Below are 18,111 nucleotides of genomic sequence, written 5' to 3'. Positions count from 1 at the left end.
TGCCCCGTGGGAGAGTTGTACCAATTTGCATTCCCAGTAGTGTTTGAGAATGCCTGCTTCATTCCCAGTAGTGTTTGAGAATGCCTGCCCAAATACTTCACCATTATGTATACCTGACACTGTTTTGTACCATTTTAATTCAAAAGGCATTTACTGACCACCTACTATGTGTAGGGTACTGTTCAGGCATCAGACTCACTCCTGCCATGTATTTTAAGTGCTAGATAGATAACGTACATACAAAATTGGTTAAAAACACAAGTGTAATATAACATATACATCTCTATGGCCAAGGCTGATATCATTCCATCCTTAAATGGCTACTGTTTGAGGAAAGATACCATGCTAGCAAATTTCAAAAATAATTTAGCGTTGGTAAATACTTTTAAAATGCATCAATATGAATCTTGCAAATAACAAAGGTTCAGTTATGATCATTTATGCTATATTTCTTGGCATAAATTTGGGTATGAATGGAGAGGAATATTACAAATCCACATCTTTTAAAAGAGTAAAAAACCCATTTGAGCCAAAAGACAATTTCTGCTTTTGTTAGTTCTTTTTAGAAAGTTAACCTGTTGGTTATCAGAGAAGGGGGACACAGAACATACAGAAAGCTAACCTCCTTCTGGCAGCTGGGGATAATTTGTCAGTCTCCTTTGAAACGTGGCTTTGTGCTCGCTGGTGAAGGCAGCTGGAACAGAAAAAGCATGACAGACAAAAGCTGAAATCCACATGAAGAAAAGTCTTTTTCCCAAAAATTACTGCCTTAGTTAGCAACGGTCAGAAAAGAAAGTACATGTATATCTTCCCAGCAACAAATATGTCTAGTACTAGAGAAGGCCCTCTATGCTACAGGAATCATCTAGAATAACAGTAGCCCTGAATAAGGCTGCTAGGTAGCATTTAAACAACTCTTCCCACCCCCATGAAAAGTTATATCCTCAAATGAAATTGATTTAAAACTGAGACTATGGGGACGCCTGGGTGGCTCAGCAGTTAAGCATCTGCCTTTGGCTCAGGGCGTGATCCCGCAGTCCCAGGATCGAGTCCCACATCGGGCTCCCTGTATGGAGCCTGCTTCTCCCTCTACCTATATCTCTGCCTGCCTCTCTCTCTGTGTCTCTCATGAATGAATAAATAAAATCTTAAAAAAATAAAATAAAACTGAGACTATGAATGAAAGTATCATGTTTAAAATCCAATCAAAAGCATTTACTATGGGGATCCCTGGGTGGCGCAGCGGTTTGGCGCCTGCCTTTGGCCCAGGGCACGATCCTGGAGACCCGGGATCGAATCCCACGTCGGGCTCCCGGTGCATGGAGCCCGCTTCTCCCTCTGCCTGTGTCTCTGCCTCTCTCTCTCTCTGTAACTATCATAAATAAATAAAAATTTTAAAAAAAGCATTTACTATGCTGAAGAAGATCTACTTAATAAATAGTAGATGATGGCTCAAGCAATAGAGGTTTAAGAATATGATTACAATTTAAAAGGTAACCAATGTAATCACTAAAAATAATACCATTAAACTGGAAAAAAAAAAAACCTACATGTCCTTCAACCGGTGAAGGCATATATTATGGTACATTTATGCAATGGAATACTACTCATTACTACAAAAGAATGAACTGCTGATACATGAATCTCAAAATAATTATCCTGAGTGAAAGATGCAGTCTCAAAAGATCACATATTCTATTGTTCCATTTCTATAACATTATGGAAAAAGCAAAATACAACAACATAAAACAGACGAGTGGTTATCTGGGGTTGAGGATAGAGAGACGGATTGATTATAAAAGGCAGCATGAGAAAATTTAGGTAGGTAATAAACTGTTCTATACCTTGATTGTGGTGGTAGTTACATGACTTTATATTTCTCTTAATTTGTAGAACTGTATACCAAAAACAGTAAACTTTACTGTATATATTTTATTTTTTTAAGATTTATTCATTTATTGGGGGGTGGAGGGACAGAGGGAGAATCTCGAGCAGACTCCCTGCTGAGCATGCAGCCTGACCTGGAGGCTTGATCTCTTGACTCTGAGATCATGACCTGAGCAAAACCAAGAGTCGGATGCTTAACCACCTGAGCCACCCAGGCACCCCTGTATGCTATTTTAAAAAGTAAATGAAAAAAATCTCATAAAGATAACACTATGGAACTTGGGGAGGTGGAGGAAAGAGGGGAGATTGGGTTAATGTTAAGTAAGCTCATTTTTTAATAGCACAAAGTCAATAGATAAGGTCCCAAATGGATAAACAGGAGTAGAGGCATATTATTTAGTGATATCAGAGTAACCACCAGATGAATTGAAAATAGAATCTGTTCAAAATGGTTGCCTCTGAGGAGTGGGACTAGGGGTGGGGCTGAGAACTGTTGTTTTTTGTTCCAAGCTCTCCTGTATTATTTGGTATTTTTGAACCATGCTCATGTATTGCTCTGATTTAAAAATAAATGTAGTGGAAAATGCACTGGACTGGGGATCGAGAAACCTGATCTCTAAACCCTGGTACTGCACTAATTGAGCAACTCCCTTCTCCTCTCTGGCTCTCAGTTTCTACATCTGTACCACAACGGGGTTGTTGGACTAGCTGAACTTTGAGACCCCTTATAGACCTAAAAAAATTTATCAAAGTAGATACTTTACATATCCACAATGATCCTTTGTCAAATCCAACACGGAAAGACAGACATTTTTATGTTTACAGCCAGAAGGGACGAAACTGTCTCATTAAACAGTCTCTTTCTAACCACTAAAGAAATCAAGACACAGACTGGTTAAAAGACTCACTTGGAATGACAGTTAATTGGCGACAGAGCTAGGGCTGGAGCTTCGGGCTCTGCATGGCTTTTACCATGGCAGCACACAGCTATTCCCAGGTCTAATGGAATCATTCCCAGGAACCAGGGCTGACAAAAATTCCCTGGGATGACACCAGCAATGAAACTCATATGCCTGACATGGTTTCATCGGCTAGGAAATGAGTCAGAATTTTGGAAGTGGTCCCAACATACGCACGCATGGTGCAATGCCATAGACATCCCAAAGTTGGTCATGGCTATATTAAAGCCCAATTTTGGGACTCCATTTCCTAATAACTGGTGGACAAGCTGCCTTTGACAGCGACTGCCAGCCTACTGACTTTCCCTTTTGTGTGACAGGAATCTCAGCCCTGGGAAACACAACCATTCTCATTCTGATTTTAAAACAATGGGTTTAGGGATGCCTGGGTGGCTCAGTGGTTGAGTCTGCCTTTGGCTCAAGTTGTGACCCTAGGTTCCTGGGATTGAGTCCCACATCCGTCTCCTCCCAGGGAGCCTGCTTCTCCCTCTGCTAATGTCTCTGCCTCTCTCTGTGTGTTTCTCTCATGAATAAATAAATTAAATGTTTTAAAAAAATCAATCAATCAATCAATCAATCAATCAATAAAAACAATGGGTTGAACCTTTTTTTTTCTCATCTGTCTTTTATCTCTATGAGCTTTAAGCTCATGCCATGTTTAGCTGAAATCTATCAAGTGCTATGGAAGATAACGTCCATTTGGAAATTTTTATCAGCCATCACCAAATGAACAAGTATCTTGGTATGGTTTTACTGTCCCCCTGGGAAGAGAGTTGAAACAGACCCCTGACTTAGACTGCACCATCTTCCTAGGAAGACCTTCCATGCTGACTCGCAAGCAAGCTGAAGGCCTGTGTGATTTGCCGAACTCGCCCCCTCCCCCTTGGCCTGGGCCTGCAGGCTCACTCGCCCCTCATCACATAAGGTCTGACGTTTAGAGAATAAGGATACCATTATGTGGGGCTATCATTCTTCCTTGGTGCAAACAACACTGTCCTTTGTGAGCTCCCAGCAAACTTCAAAGGGTGTGGCTATCTCTCTGGGCTCCCGGGGAAGCCTCCTCGGGGAAGCACTGCTCACAGTGCCTTCCTGGTATAAGAATCTTCTTTAGCTGATAGTGAGTGAAAACAGGCATTTTTAGGCAGCCCCCCTGTTGGTGCTTTGTCTCCTCAAGAAGCAAAATTGTATTTTTAACTCCCCCCTTGGCAAATACTTGTTTGCCAACTTTTGTGCCCCACCCCCCCCCCATCTGTGCTCCCGCTCTAGCCTGGCCGCCTGCCCAGCTCTGAATCCTGCCTTACCTACTGCCTGGCATTTACTTCACAACAGCTGGCCCAGGGATCTCAAGTGCTTAGCCTCAGCTGCCAGCTCAGGGAAGGAGAGGCCCCCCATAGCCGAGCTTGTGACAAAGACAGCATTTGTTCCCACACCAGTATTCTCCATGTCAACAGCAGTGACAGGCTCCCCAGGGGATCATGCCCAGTCACTGCCCACTTGGGGAGAACTACACAAGCCCAGAGATGGTCAGACATCCAGCTTCCAGATCTGCTTTGAGACTCCCCACCAGACTGTGAGGTGATTGGAAACCAGTAACAGGATTCCTATTTTACAGTGGAGAAAGGCAAATGACCAGACCCTAGGAGACTGTCCAAGGAAAGGATGATCAGATTGTTCAAAACAACAACCAGAATACCTGGGTCTGACAAACATCAGTTTCTGAGATTTGCCAATTTGTTTATGTGAAAAGTGCTATAACGCTGGCTTGCTCACTGACAGTGGCGGTACCACCCCAAGTGGGGGCTGATGGGAAGGAGGCTGGTGTGAGGGTTTGGTGTGCCTTGATACGCTGCAGAGACATGGGAAGAAAGAGACTGTGGCCCAGATCACCTCCCCCAAGGGGCTGGGGGCATTCCTATCTTCCTTCCACCAACAAATGTTGACTGTGCCACGTGCTGGGATAACACAGATGACTCAAATAAGCCTTTATCCTCAAGGTATTCACAAATGGATGAGGGGATCGCCAGTCTCAGTGATTACTGGGGGCTATGACAAACAGTCCTGCTTCAGTCCCAAGGAGAGGTTTGTGCTCATGCTTCAGTGGGCCAGCAGAAAATGGTGTTTGCATAGTTTTTCTAACTGTAGAGATGGGTGTGCACTGAATAACAACTCACTTTGATTCTAAAATGGAGGATCCATTTTATCGCTAATCCGGTCAGACTACCTATAATGCTTAAAAATATAGCTTCAACTGATTATTTTGGTTCTTGGGTTTTTCTCTTCAGTAATAAAAGTGGTGCCATTCTCTGATTCCCCAAAGAATGTCATATGACCCACGACTCTACTCCTAGGTATATATCCCAGGGAACTGAGTTCTGTGTCCAAACAAAAAGTTGTCTATCAGAGGTGCCTGGGTGGCTCCATTGGTTAAAAGTCTGCCTTCAGTTCAGGTCATTATCCCTGGGACTGAGCCCCATGTAGGGCTCCCTGCACAGTGAGGAGTCTGCTTCTCCCTCTCCATCTCCCTCTATGCACACTCTCTCATTCTCCCTCAAATAAATAAATAATAAAATCTTAAAAAAAGAAACTTGTCCATCAATGTTCACAGCAGCACCATTCACAATAGCCAAAAGGTGGAAACAACCCAATGTCATCAACTGATGAATAGATAAGCAAAGTGTGGTCTATCCATACCATGGAATACAGTTCATCCATAAAGGGACAAAGTAGTAACCCATGCTACAACAGGATGAACCTTGAAAACACAGTGTTAAGTGAGAGAAGCCATACACAAAGGACACATACTATACAATTCCAGCTGTATGAAATCTCCAGAATATGCAAATCCACAGAGACAGAAATAAATTAGTGATACATCCAGCTGGGGGTAATGAAGAATGAAGAGTGACTATTTAATGTGTAGAAGAATTCCTTTAGAGGTGATGAAAATGTTCTGGAACTAGACAGTGGTGAGGGCTGCATGTCACTGAGTGAGTTCATGCCACTGAATTGTACCCAGGTTTCTCCTGCTATCTGAAAGTAAAGCATAGTTTCTGCCTTGGTCACTGTCAAGAAGTGTTCCTGGTGCTTAATAGGCACTCAATAATTATTTGTGGAGTTCTTTAAAAGAATGAATAAAATATATTTTTCTAACGCTATCCTGAGAGCCATCTGAGGAGCACAAACCATTTTTCTCTCATATTTTCAGAATATAGGGAATTAGCTGAAGCATAAAGCCAGTGGGGAGAGAAGGAGAGCAAGGTCTCTGGCATCTCTTCTCATGAGGGCACTAATCTCATCATGAGGGCCCCATCCGCATGACCTCATCTCAACCTAATTACCTCACAAAGGCCCCATCTCCAAGGACCATCACACTGAAGGATTGGGGCTTCTACATGGGAATTGGGGGGGTGGCGGGCATAATTCAGTAAAGAGCAGCTGGGATGCATTAAGCAGTCACTGTGCATCAGTGGAAAGGATCATCTTGGGCAAGATATGGATGTTGATGTCTTCATGACACCTTCTCCCTCCAACCCACCCATGGTACCTGCTCCCACAGCCCCTAAAATCTCTTCTCTGACACAGCTTTCCTTGGGTTGTAGTATCAGCTCAAAGCTTCCAAGAATCTAGAGAAGAATAGTTTCTCTCGGTCCCTTATTTATACTAGTAATGTTAGGTTCCCCCCTCCCAGGGAGCCCTGCCAACATCAAGGGTTGCTCTTTCAACCCTTGCCTGCCCTCTGCCCAGCCTAGATGTCTGCTACTTGCTTTTTTCCCATGTCTTATTGATGTGGATGTTTTGCATTACATGACATAGCAATCCATGCAGATCCCACAGCCCCAGAGCTGGTTAGGGGTGACAGGTGAAGGTGCCACCAAGTAGGAGAGTAGCAGGCTGGAGCTTTTGAACCGATGTGATCACAACTACCAGTAATTCTGGAGTCATGTAAACACTATTGACATGAAATAGTCCATGTTCAGATGCCTGACACATTGTAAGCACTCAATAAACGTTAATTATTACCCTTATGATAAAGGTATTTATGCATCCATTAAAATGCTATTGAATAATATTTAGGCATATAGGTAAGTTGTTGCAATGTATTGTTAAGTGAAAGAAGGAGATTACAAAGAATATGTATAGCATCATCCTGCCTTACAAAATAATATAGGTATAAGAGAGAGATTATTGTATAGTAATTCAGGGTTCAAGGCTGGTCTATTGTTTAACCTGTGCACTGTCACTTACTAGCTGTGTGACCTAGAGGGAGTTACTAACCCTCTCTGAACCTCAGTTTCTTTAATTTGTAAAATGGAGAAGATATGTGTGTGTGTGTGTATACACATTAATGATATGTTTGCATACCTACACAACCCAAGAGATGTGAGTGAATTCTAATTTTATATCAGAATTAACAAGATTTGGGATGCCTGGGTGGCTCAGTGGTTGGGTGTCTGTCTTCGGCCGAGGGTGTGATCCCGGGGCCTGGATCGAGTCCCGCATCAGGCTCCCTGCATGGAGCCTGCTTCTCCCTCTGCCTGTGTCTCTGCCTCTCTCTCTCTCTCTCTCTCTCTCTCTCTGTGTGTGTGTTTCTCATGGATAAGTGAATGAAATCTTTTAAAAAAAAGAATTAACAAGATTTCAGTATGGTTGTTAGAGACACAGTGAACACACAAAATCAAAAACCTTCTTAGATGCCAACAATAAGCAGAAAAATATGAACAAAAGACACCAATCACAAGAGCAGCGAAGGTCAGCACGAAGAGCTGAGTGTCCCCCTGCCCAGCTCTGCAACAGCCAGGCTCAGAAGCATTCTCCCTGGTGCTACAGATTCCCAGGCCTACAAGCCTCTGGCCTTGGCCCTCTCCCCCTCGGGGCTCAAGCTCCACTGAAGGCACTGGCTGTCAGACTCCACGTCATCCCCTTAGCTTCCTTGTTCTCTCCCCATTTGAGATATAATTGCTCCCCTAGCAAACTAGCCTGCAGATATTATTCCCGCCTCCCACATACACAAGTTTATAAATCGTCCTCCTCACAAAGCCACTTTCACTTCTTAAAGATTTTATCATTTGAGAGAAAGTGAAGGAGAGCATGAGAGGGGCAGAGGCGGAGGGAGAAACAGGCTCCCCACTGAGCAGGGAGCCCAATGCAACGCCGGGATCAATCCCAGGACCCCCGAGATCATGACCTGAGCTGAAAGCAGACACTTAACCTCCTGAGCCACCCATGTGCCCCTACTTTTGCTTCTTGAACTACATTTTAGTTTCATTAGAGTCTTCGCTTGAAATTTGCAGGGAGATGAATTTTGAGCAGTTTCCTGGAGGAAAGGTTTTTTTCATGGTCATGAACATGATGGGTTTAAATCCCAGCTCTCCACTTGCTAGCCACCTGGCCTTGGTCAAATCTCTTAACCTCTCTATCACTTTCCTCTTCCGTTACCTGGAGGATAACACCAGCACCTTGATTTTGGGGATTTGTGAAGCTTATGTGAGATTATGTACATAAGGAGGTTAGCATGGTTCTAAGCACATAGGAAGTTCTCAATATATAGGAGCTGCTGTCATCATTAAAATGGGAATACAGCTGAGCCTTGAACAGCATGGGTTTGAACTGCACAGGTCCACTTACGGGCAGATTTTTTTTAAATTTTTATTTATTTATGATAGTCACAGAGAGAGAGAGAGAGGCAGAGACACAGGCAGAGGGAGAAGCAGGCTCCATGCACCGGGAGCCCGACGTGGGATTCGATCCCGGGTCTCCAGGATCGCGCCCTGGGCCAAAGGCAGGCGCTAAACCGCTGCGCCACCCAGGGATCCCCAGATTTTTTTTCGATAAATACAGTACAGTCCAGGAACTGTATTTTCCTTATGATTTTCTTAATAACATCTTCTTTTCTCTGAGCATACCTTGTTATAAGAATACAGTATATAATACATACAGTGTACAAAATGTCTGTTGATAGACTTTTTGTCATCGGTAAGGCTTCTGGTCAATAGCAGGCTCTTAGTAGTTAAATTTTGGGGAAGTCAAAAGTTATACACCAATTTTTGACTGTATAGGGGGTGAACAGGTTGTTCAAGAGTTAACTGTAGTTTGTCCTAAACAATAACCAAAGGTTTCATCTCCTATACGTTACAAACTGCTTACGGCAACTAACCAGGATTTCCCTACCCTTAGCTTTTGTCCAAAAGAGTTTCAATGATATCAGGATCTTAGTTTTAGCCTGGGGACCCCAAACAACTTCACAGGACTCCTGAGATAAAAGCTACGGACTTAGCACCTGGATGGAAATACAGCCATATGGAAACGTACATAAGGAAATATGTCATCTCTGCCCAATCCTTTCTAAGCCCCGAAGCCACAGGGCTCTATTCATCCAGCAAGGCAATTTGAACACAACAAAGTCATTTTTATATTCCCTTAAATGTGAAAACAAGATCCTCTTCTAGCAAGCGCGAATGTATGCAACCTTCCCTCAGCTGAGCCAGTGCTGAATCCAGCCTCTGTCGGTGACCTCCATCAAGTGCATGGCCATCCCCCATAGATGAGGGGGCCCAGTCTAGGGTATAAGGGGATTGAACCAGGCTTGGGCCACTCAGACACATAGCAGGTAGAAGTAGTGCTTCAGAGTCCTAGCTAACGTGATCGCTCAGAGGCATCTCCACATTCATCACCCTGCATGGGGCATCCTGAACCAGAGCAAAGAACTACTTCACGTCATTGGGTTTTCTTTCCTAAAGGAAAATGTTCAAATGGAGGAAATAAATTATCAGGACAACCCAGGGAACTGAATCTTGAGTCCCGTCCCCCCCCACCCCGCCCACCGCACCCTCTCTCTCTGTACCTTTCCTGCTGAAATGTCAACAAAATCAGTTCACTGCTGGACCAGGTCCATGACCAATCTGTGCAGGCTGAGAGAGGTGTTTTTTCCACCTGAAAAGCTTCCCAAGATCTGCTACATCAAGTAGAACTCCAGGCAGAGGCTGAGGAGGAGGACCATGGAGGTGTTTTATCACGCTGCACCCCCAAAGCCTGCCTGGGAGGCAGGGTGCTCACCTGCACATAACTTAGGGGAGTTTCTTTCTTTCTTGTTTTTTTGGGGGGATATTGTATGCTTTAGTTAACTCCTCTGAAAGCATCATTTTCCTTATCTGTGAAATGGGGGAAAATAGCAAAATATATCTCAAGAGACTATTGTGAATATTAAACAGGGTACTGTCTTTAAATTGTTTAGTAACATGCAAGACCTTGATACATGTTGACTATTATTATTACTGCTCACTAAATCTCATATGTAAATTATTATTATTCTTGAAAAGATTTTATGTATTTATCTGAGAGAGAGAGAGAGAGAGAGAGAGAAGGCAGAGGGAGAGAGAGAGAGAGAGAAGCAGCCTCCCTGCTGAGCAGGGAGCCCGACGAGGGGCTCTATTCCAGCACCCTGGGATCATGACCTGAGCAGAAGTCATATGCTTAACAGACTGAGCCACCCAGGCGCCCCTATAAATTATTTTTAAAATTACTGCAGCTTAGTATTATTTTCAGAAGTTGTAAGTTTTATACAGTGCCATGGATCATAAGAAAGACAACTGGAGACATGTGACTGGTTTCCTCCCCACCCCCTTTTAGCTATTTAAACAAAATTTTTCCATATAATTTTTGACCATTCTTTCTAAATTCAAAAAAACTACTGTTCTAATCTGAAGGCATTCTAAACTTAAGGGAATTTTCAAGTCAAAGAGCCTTCTGTGCATCCTTTGGTAAAGAACTATTCTGTAACATGGAGAATCACCTCTTGGTTTTTCTCCTTTGCAAGTTATTTTGCCTGATTGGCTTAAAGCAGGTCATGTGGTCCTGTATGAGAGAGACATTGCTTATGCTAGACAACACTGGTGTGGCCACTGTGGAAGACAGTATGGAGGTTCCTCAGAAAGTTATAGAACTACCCTATGGCCCAGCTATAGCACTGCAGGGTGTTTACCCAAAGAATATGAAAACACTAATTCAGAGGGATACATGTATCCCAATGTTTATGGCAGCTTTATTTACAACAGCCAAGATATGGAAGCAGCCAAAGTGTCCATCAGCCAAAGAATGGATAAAGAAGAGGTGGTATATATACATAATGGAATACTACTCAGCCATCAAAAAGAATGAAGTCTTGCCATTTGTAACAACATGAGTAGAGTTAGAGAGTATTATGTTAAGTGAAATAAGTCAGTCAGTGAAAGACAAATAGCATATGTGGATTTTAAGAAACAACAACAACAACAACAAAGACAAGGAAAGGGAAAAAGAGAGAGAGAGCACAAAACAGACTCTTAACTCTAGAGAAGAAATGGTGATCTCCAGAGTGTAGGGGGGGCGGAAATAGGTCAAGGGGGTGAAGAGAACACTTATCACAAGGAGTACCAAATAATGTATGGAAGTGTTGCATCACCATATTGTATACCTGAAACTCATAGTACACTTTATGCTAACCATACTGGAATGAAAATGAAAAGAAACAAAAATAAAGACACAAAATCAATTTGCTCCTTGCAGAGAGAAGACTCTTGGTGATACTCTAGGCAGAGGCTCCAGAGACCAGCAAGCTCCCACTCGCTGTTCCCATGGCCTCATGCTAGGCCAGACCATTCTGCCCATTTAAGCCTGGATTTTTATTTGTGGCTCCCAGCTGGACTCTCTGACTTCATCCCCTTTAATTCCCTTCTGTTGCCACTCTGAGCTGCTCCTCACTGCCTACCATATCAGGTCCATGCCAACCAAAATTCCTGCTACTTTCCTGAACATCCCCCTGGTTAGCTACTGTGTAAGTGCCTCTAGCCCCTGGCACACACTCCGTCCAGCCTCTCTGCTCTTGCTCATCTGCCTACGACCCTTTCTTTCTTTCCTCTGGCTCCCTAAACCCAAGGCCTGCCTTTCAGAAGCTTTCTGACTTACATTTTCTCTCCTCTGAGGCCTTACAGCCCTTGACCATACCAAACCATCCAGTGACATGTTAGACTGTTTCATGAGTTCCCCTCCTGTGGAACTGGCCATAGCCTGATCTGACTCTAGAAGCCATGTGCCTAGCTCTGCGCTATGTTCATTTGTTCCCAATAAACCCAAAACTCAAAAACTGATACTCAGTACTAACATTTCTTGCTAACACTCTCATTTTGCTTCTTTTCCTTTTTGCAAAACATCACATCTTCACCAAGTACTCAAAACCCCCAGACTTGCTTACGTGATTGCCACCAATAAGTGGCTTTTCTGACACCTGCCCTGCTGACCTCCACTGGTTGTTCTGAGACAGATAGGAGCAGGGTTGAGAAAGCCCTTTAGACAATATTATTGCTGCCCAGACAAAGCACAGACTGAGGGTCTGGAGCTGATTTAACCCCACCGGTTGTTCTGGCCTCCTATAGACACAGCCTGAACCCCTACCTAGAATTTCTGGGTTCAATAACCAAACATGGTTTCAGGGACCCTCAACAGTGTTTAGCAAAGAATGAGCATTAAAAAGACCAAAGCCAGTGTTTGGCCAAACGGCAAAGGTGCAATTGTTTTTGTTCCTATGCCCACAAATGGGCCACTGAGTATGGCTCTGGGCAGCAATGTGGCCCCCAGAAGGAGCTGTCCATGCAGCCAGAAAAGAGCTTTAGGTATTTTTTTAAAAAAATATTTTATTTATTTATTTGACAGAGAGAGAGCACGTGAGTGGGGACAGAGGGCAGAGGTAGAAGCATGTATGGCAGGGAGCCTGATGTGGGGCTCCATCCCAGGACCCCGGGAGCATGATCTGAGCAAAGGCAGATGCTCAACCGACTGAGCCACCCAGGTGCCTTGCTTTAGGTCTTCTTAAGGACTTGTCCACCTGGTAGAGATACTGTTGACGTTTTTATTTATCAAGCACTTACTATGTGTCAAGCACGTTACAGCCATCACCATGCTTAGAATCCTCACAACAACCTTGGCGATTTTCCCCACCTATTAGATGAGGAAACTGGCTCAGAGAGATGAAGCGACATGCCCCAAATCACTGAGCTGTTTGCCTCCAAAGTTCAAGCCGTACAGCCAACAATCCCCACTCAAACTCTTAGTGTGGCCACCAATCTGCAAATAGGGCAGGGGATGATTGAAACTTGGCAGCATGCCCCATGGGTACCCATCCTACCCATCCTTCTGAGGCAGCGGGAGGGAAGACAACAAACCAAAGCTACCGTCCTAGAAACCTGAGGTTGGGGCTGCAAACTATGACGTTCATGAACACGATCACAGTTCCACCTTCCTCTAGGCCAACAGTTCTTAACCTTTTGGGGGATAGACCCCTTTGAGAATCCAAGGGCAGCTATGAACTCTCTTCCTAGAAAACTGTGTATATATGCAAACATGCAATTTTGTGCAGTTTCAGAAAAATCCATAGAGCTTCCTATATTTCATCCAAGAATTACGGACCCTAGGTTTTAAAAAAATTGCTGCTTAAGCAAATCTAATCCTATGTTTTAAAAAGTGATAAATTAGGCAACAGCCTTGGATGCAAAAACCAGGATTTGCTCTACGGAAATTTTGTTTTCATGTAACTTTCCAGAGCATGCCTACTTGCCTGCATAAGCTGCATTTGCAATGAGCATCTCTGGGTTTCCCTAGAGCGCCATGCAGTCAGAAACGATCATGGCGCAGATGATCATCATCAGTACTGGGCAGGGCACAGAACTAGAAATGACACATAGAGCTTGTAAGAAGTTTTTTTGGTCACTGGAGGGTGGATAGCCACTCAGTGGACAGGAGTGGCTTTGCTAGATGGCGACTGGACTATCTGACCTATAACAGCCCCACTCAGCACCATGAGTCAAGGGTTCTAAGACCCATGGAAAGCCAAAGAACATTCACACCACAAGTCCACTCCTGTTAAGCATTTAATAGCTCCAATGAGAGGCCAGGTACCCAATGGGGGTGGACTAAGTATATATTCGCTCACTCGCCTGAGTCTATAATTGACCTTCTCAACTCTGGCCCATGTTATTCCAAATACCAAGTGTTATTCCTCACTAACCTGAGGTCCTATTGTTCTTTTACAAAAATATTAGATAATCCCAACCCAAGTCATTCCAAGACCAGTGTGTGAGCCCTCATACAAGTGGCACTTAGTTGCAAGGCACAGATCTGATGCATTGATCCTATAGCATTTTATCCTTTAAAAACCTTTACACTTGAAAATGAGACGTTGTGTAGAATGTCTGAAGGAATGGTGGACCTGGAGCCCTTGTTCCTGCAGGTATAGCCTCCTTACCTCCCTGAGCCTCACTTCCCTCTATCAGACAGGTAACAATCCTTACCCCACTTACATCATATGCATCTTGCCAGATTCGAAAAAGAGAGTGAACACAGAAATATTGTATGCACTGTCATGTGTTGGACAAACGTAAGGATCCATAACCATTAGAAATTCAGAAATTTAGAAAACATTTATTGAGGCCATATTATTCCCAGGCACTTTATGTACCTTAAGTGTTTACAGGATCTGAAACAGGCTTGGAAAAAAGTAAAATAACATTTCCAAGCTCACACTGCCAGGTGGCAAGGAATTGGGGCTCTCTCTCTCTCTCCTACTTTCCCCCCTCCAAGACCCAGATGCCTTTCCATGACCCCACATTGCCTATCCCAGAACATCCCCCCCATTGGAATAAGAAATTGTTATTCACTTACGAAAAATATATCCTTGACCCTCTTTGAGACCTCCAAGGCAGTCGGTTCTGTTTCCTCCTTGTGAATGCGCGGCTGGGGATGGAGAGAGGAGAGAGGGGATGAGGCAGCCCCTCGGACTCAACCCCTCTATGGACTCCTCTATGTCGGAACTGTTGGAGTTGTGTATTGCTTTGAGAAGATGGCCGACGATTTCACTCTCCCTCTTTCCCCGCCCCCCTTTCTAATTTGCAAGTTGTAAAAATGTGTCGCCCCCAAAATGCACCAGGTGTCTCCAACTTTCTAATTGAGCAAGGCAGACTCCTTCCCAGCCAAGAGCCTTGAAATATTTATCCAAATTTTAGCTTCACTGAATTAATGCCTTAAGCTGGTGAGCAATCCAACTGAAGGTCAATGTTCGTTTCCTAAAGTTGTCCAATGTCTGTGTGGTATTTAGACCTGAAAATGATGACTTTACTCCAGATTGCAAACTCCCCAGAGTGCACCCTGAGGATGGAAGCCAGCCCACACTGTTTTCTGATCAGTCAGCATAAATGAACCTCTCTTTCGAGTTCAAGGTGGGCTCAGAATTGAAGCTGTCTTGAGATAAAGCAGATCAGCCCCATTCACCCCTGGGGGGAAGGCCTCCGAGCAGGGGAATGTGAAAGGCCCCTCCGGTCAAGGGAGACATCCGCTCCCCTTGGCTTTGGGCTGTACCAGTTGGCAGATAAAGCTCTGTGTGAATGCGGGCCAGACCAAAATGGTGCCGAGACAGCCACAGTGTTGTTTAGCAAAAAGAAAGGAAACATCTGCAAATCCTGTGTTGGTGCTGAGCGGGGACAGCCTGCTGCTTTTCCTCACGGGCCCACGGTGGGCCAGGTCCTGACTGATCAGAATGGTTCCCTGAAACAAATGCATTTGAAAGATATTTTCCACCACCCCCCCCAACAGGAAATTCTTGTGTTTAGTCATCCTTACTCTATGGGCTGAGTCAGCAAGCTCTGCTTTAACCACAGCTGCTTTCAAATGGTAAGCTTAGAAGACCAGTTAGTTGAGTGAGGAGCCTTGGCTGAAATGCTCTGACAGCCAGAGCTCCAAAATCGGGTTGGCTACATTGGAGGAGCTGCAAGCGAGGTGCTGCTCAGTACCTACAAGGTCCCCTGGGTGGGCCTCAATTACTTTTTAGTATGTTGCTATGACAGAGCATTCCAGAACTAGAAAGGACAATAGTTTGAGTACCTAAAAAGACCAGTACGATACAGTGGCATGATCTGTTGGCTTACAGCTTAAATCCTGGTCCTGCCAATAATTAGCCTTACGGCCATAGGGCGACTGTCCCCTCTCTCTGGGTCTTAGCATTCTCAGGCTTAAAATCAAGGCTTGAGTAAGAGACCTGCAAGGGTTCTTCCTGCTCTAACAGTCTATGAGACAATCTAGGACCAATGACCAGCCATTCTTTTCCGAAATTACCAGGGGAAGACACTACATGACCTGTTTTGGGAGCCTGGCCCATCATTTTATTCATCTGTGGGTAAATGTCCACATGCACATGTCTTCCCTGGGTCTAACCACACTCTGATTTCTCTCATTTGAACCTCTGCAGGCATGGAGAACCCCTAGGGAACATTCTTTTCTAAAAGATCCTTTGTCAACTCTGAAAGCCTTCAGTTCTGAGTTCTGATAAATCCTCTGCAGGCAAGGAAAGCAATTGCTTACTTTTCAATGACCACACTTCCCTCTCCTCAGATCATATGCCACCCTACTGGTTGTTATCACTGACTTGTGACCCTAGGCTGGGATAGACTGGCTATCTGCTGGACAGTTGGTTCTGCAGAAAGGAAGAAGGCACTTATTCCAGATCAGACACCTCAGAGGATTTGTCCTCAGGCATATGAGAGAGAAGAACCTTTTATAATGTGACCCTCTCCACTCCTGGATACATATCTAGTACCCTATGATGAAGACAGTTACCATTTACTGGACATTTATTCTGTACATGCTGGAGATCGTTCTAAGCAATTTACATGCTCATTTGATCTCATTTAATCCTCACAACAGTAGAGTTCTTATTCCTATTTTACAGATTAGGAAACTGAGGTACATAGAGGTTCATGAACTTAAACCACTAGTATGCAGGGCAGCTGCTCTTCTGACCCAGGGCTCAGCTCTGAGCCATCACACTTCCAAGTGGGGCCAGCTTCCTGGGAGGACTGAGATGGTACAGATGATGCTGGCCCCTGTAAAGACTGCCCACTCCACCTGCCTCATGTGCCTGCATCCCTGGCCAGGTGTAGGTGCCTGGCCTGGTTTCCGTGGCACTCTGTGCCCCTTCTACAGGGAAAAAGGCTTCTCCATGCAGAGCTGCCAAGTGTTGACTCTCCATCACCTGAAATGAGTCATGTTTTCCTCTTATGAGGACAACATAGGGAAAGATCATCCTAGAAGATGGGTTTCCTCAAAAGAAAGCAAGCATTGGAAAGTGACCCCATTTCTCTGAGCTGGTAAATCCATTAGATTTGCCAAGTGTCAGAGTTTGGGGAGAACTTGCAGCAAATTCAAAGTCTTTCCTGTTACAGATGGAGAGACTGAAGTTGAGAGAAGGGGATCAGATGCCTGTGGACTGAGCATCAGTGAGTTATTAAAAGTTGGGGAAAGGGCCAGAAATGACAGAGTTGACCTAATTTATAATTCTCCCTTGAGCCCACCATATGAGGAAATAGGAAGGAAGGTATCCCCCCCAACACCAGAGCCATAACCCCTCGAAGGACAGGGGTTTCATAAGAACAGGCTCTAATGCAGTGAGATGCCAAGGGGCTGCCGCATTCATATGACCAAGGCTCACAGCTAGATGGTAACGTCCCCATAACCTCACACCAGACCTGTTTACGAAATGGATCCCACACCAACAATCACAAGGGGCTCTGGGGGAAAACCACTTCTGTTGAGAAAGAAGCTGGTCAAAACCTTGAGGACTAATGACCACAATCCCAAGATACCTCTCAAACCTTACTCCTGTGAGAGCCAAGTGGAACCACCTTGCTTCTCAGTTCTGAATGTGCAGATACCATTGAAATATTTTCAAGCCAGAAGGCTTGTAAAGTATTCTTTTAAAATGAATCTTATGGTAGTATACGTTTTTACTGATCCTCACAGGAGAGTCAATATGGAAAAATGTAAAGAAGGACTTGGGGCTTTGTCAGCGGGGCAAGCTGCCAGGAATTGGCCCTAGGGAACAGGGTCTTAATGGCTGTTTTCAAAGAAACAGCAGATCCTCTTTCATTCCCCAGTGTGAATCCACAATGTATTTTCCAGCCTCTTCCTCCTAAACTAAGAACAAAGTACCAGGGTTTAAAAATAAAAAGATATAGAATTAGAGCTTTTGCCTGATTTGCCTGCTACTGAGCAGATAGAAACCTTAGGGTTTCTATGGAGGAGGGTCATGTCTCCTCCAGCTAGACTTGAACAGACACATGGGGTGCTAGGTGGCTCAGTGGTTGAATGTCTGCCTTTGGCTCAGGCCATGATCCCGGGGTCCTGGGCTCGAATCCCTCATTGGGCTCCCTGTGAGGAGCCTGCTTCTCCCTCTGCCTATGTCTCTGCC

At 44.4% G+C, this 18,111-nt stretch overlaps 1 protein-coding gene across 2 annotated transcripts in view; it reads right to left on the bottom strand.

Moving 5' to 3' along the window:
- PABIR2 (PABIR family member 2) overlaps positions 1–18,111 on the bottom strand; it is a 214,588-nt gene that overhangs the window by 29,737 nt on the left and 166,740 nt on the right. The window contains exons 11-12 of one of the 2 annotated variants that reach the window (XM_077889114.1): positions 14,535–14,606; positions 623–694 (exon numbers count right to left, since the gene is read on the bottom strand). In XM_077889114.1, the coding sequence (XP_077745240.1) occupies positions 623–694; positions 14,535–14,606 (144 nt within the window). The remainder of the gene's footprint in view (positions 1–622; positions 695–14,534; positions 14,607–18,111) is intronic. The other variant, XM_077889116.1, reaches the window with a different exon arrangement.

Source organism: Canis aureus, chromosome X (genome assembly GCF_053574225.1).
Source record: "Canis aureus isolate CA01 chromosome X, VMU_Caureus_v.1.0, whole genome shotgun sequence".
NCBI classification, from domain to species: domain Eukaryota; kingdom Metazoa; phylum Chordata; class Mammalia; order Carnivora; family Canidae; genus Canis; species Canis aureus.
Note: the sequence above shows the minus strand (reverse complement) of the source record. Positions and strands in the feature narration are given on the sequence as shown.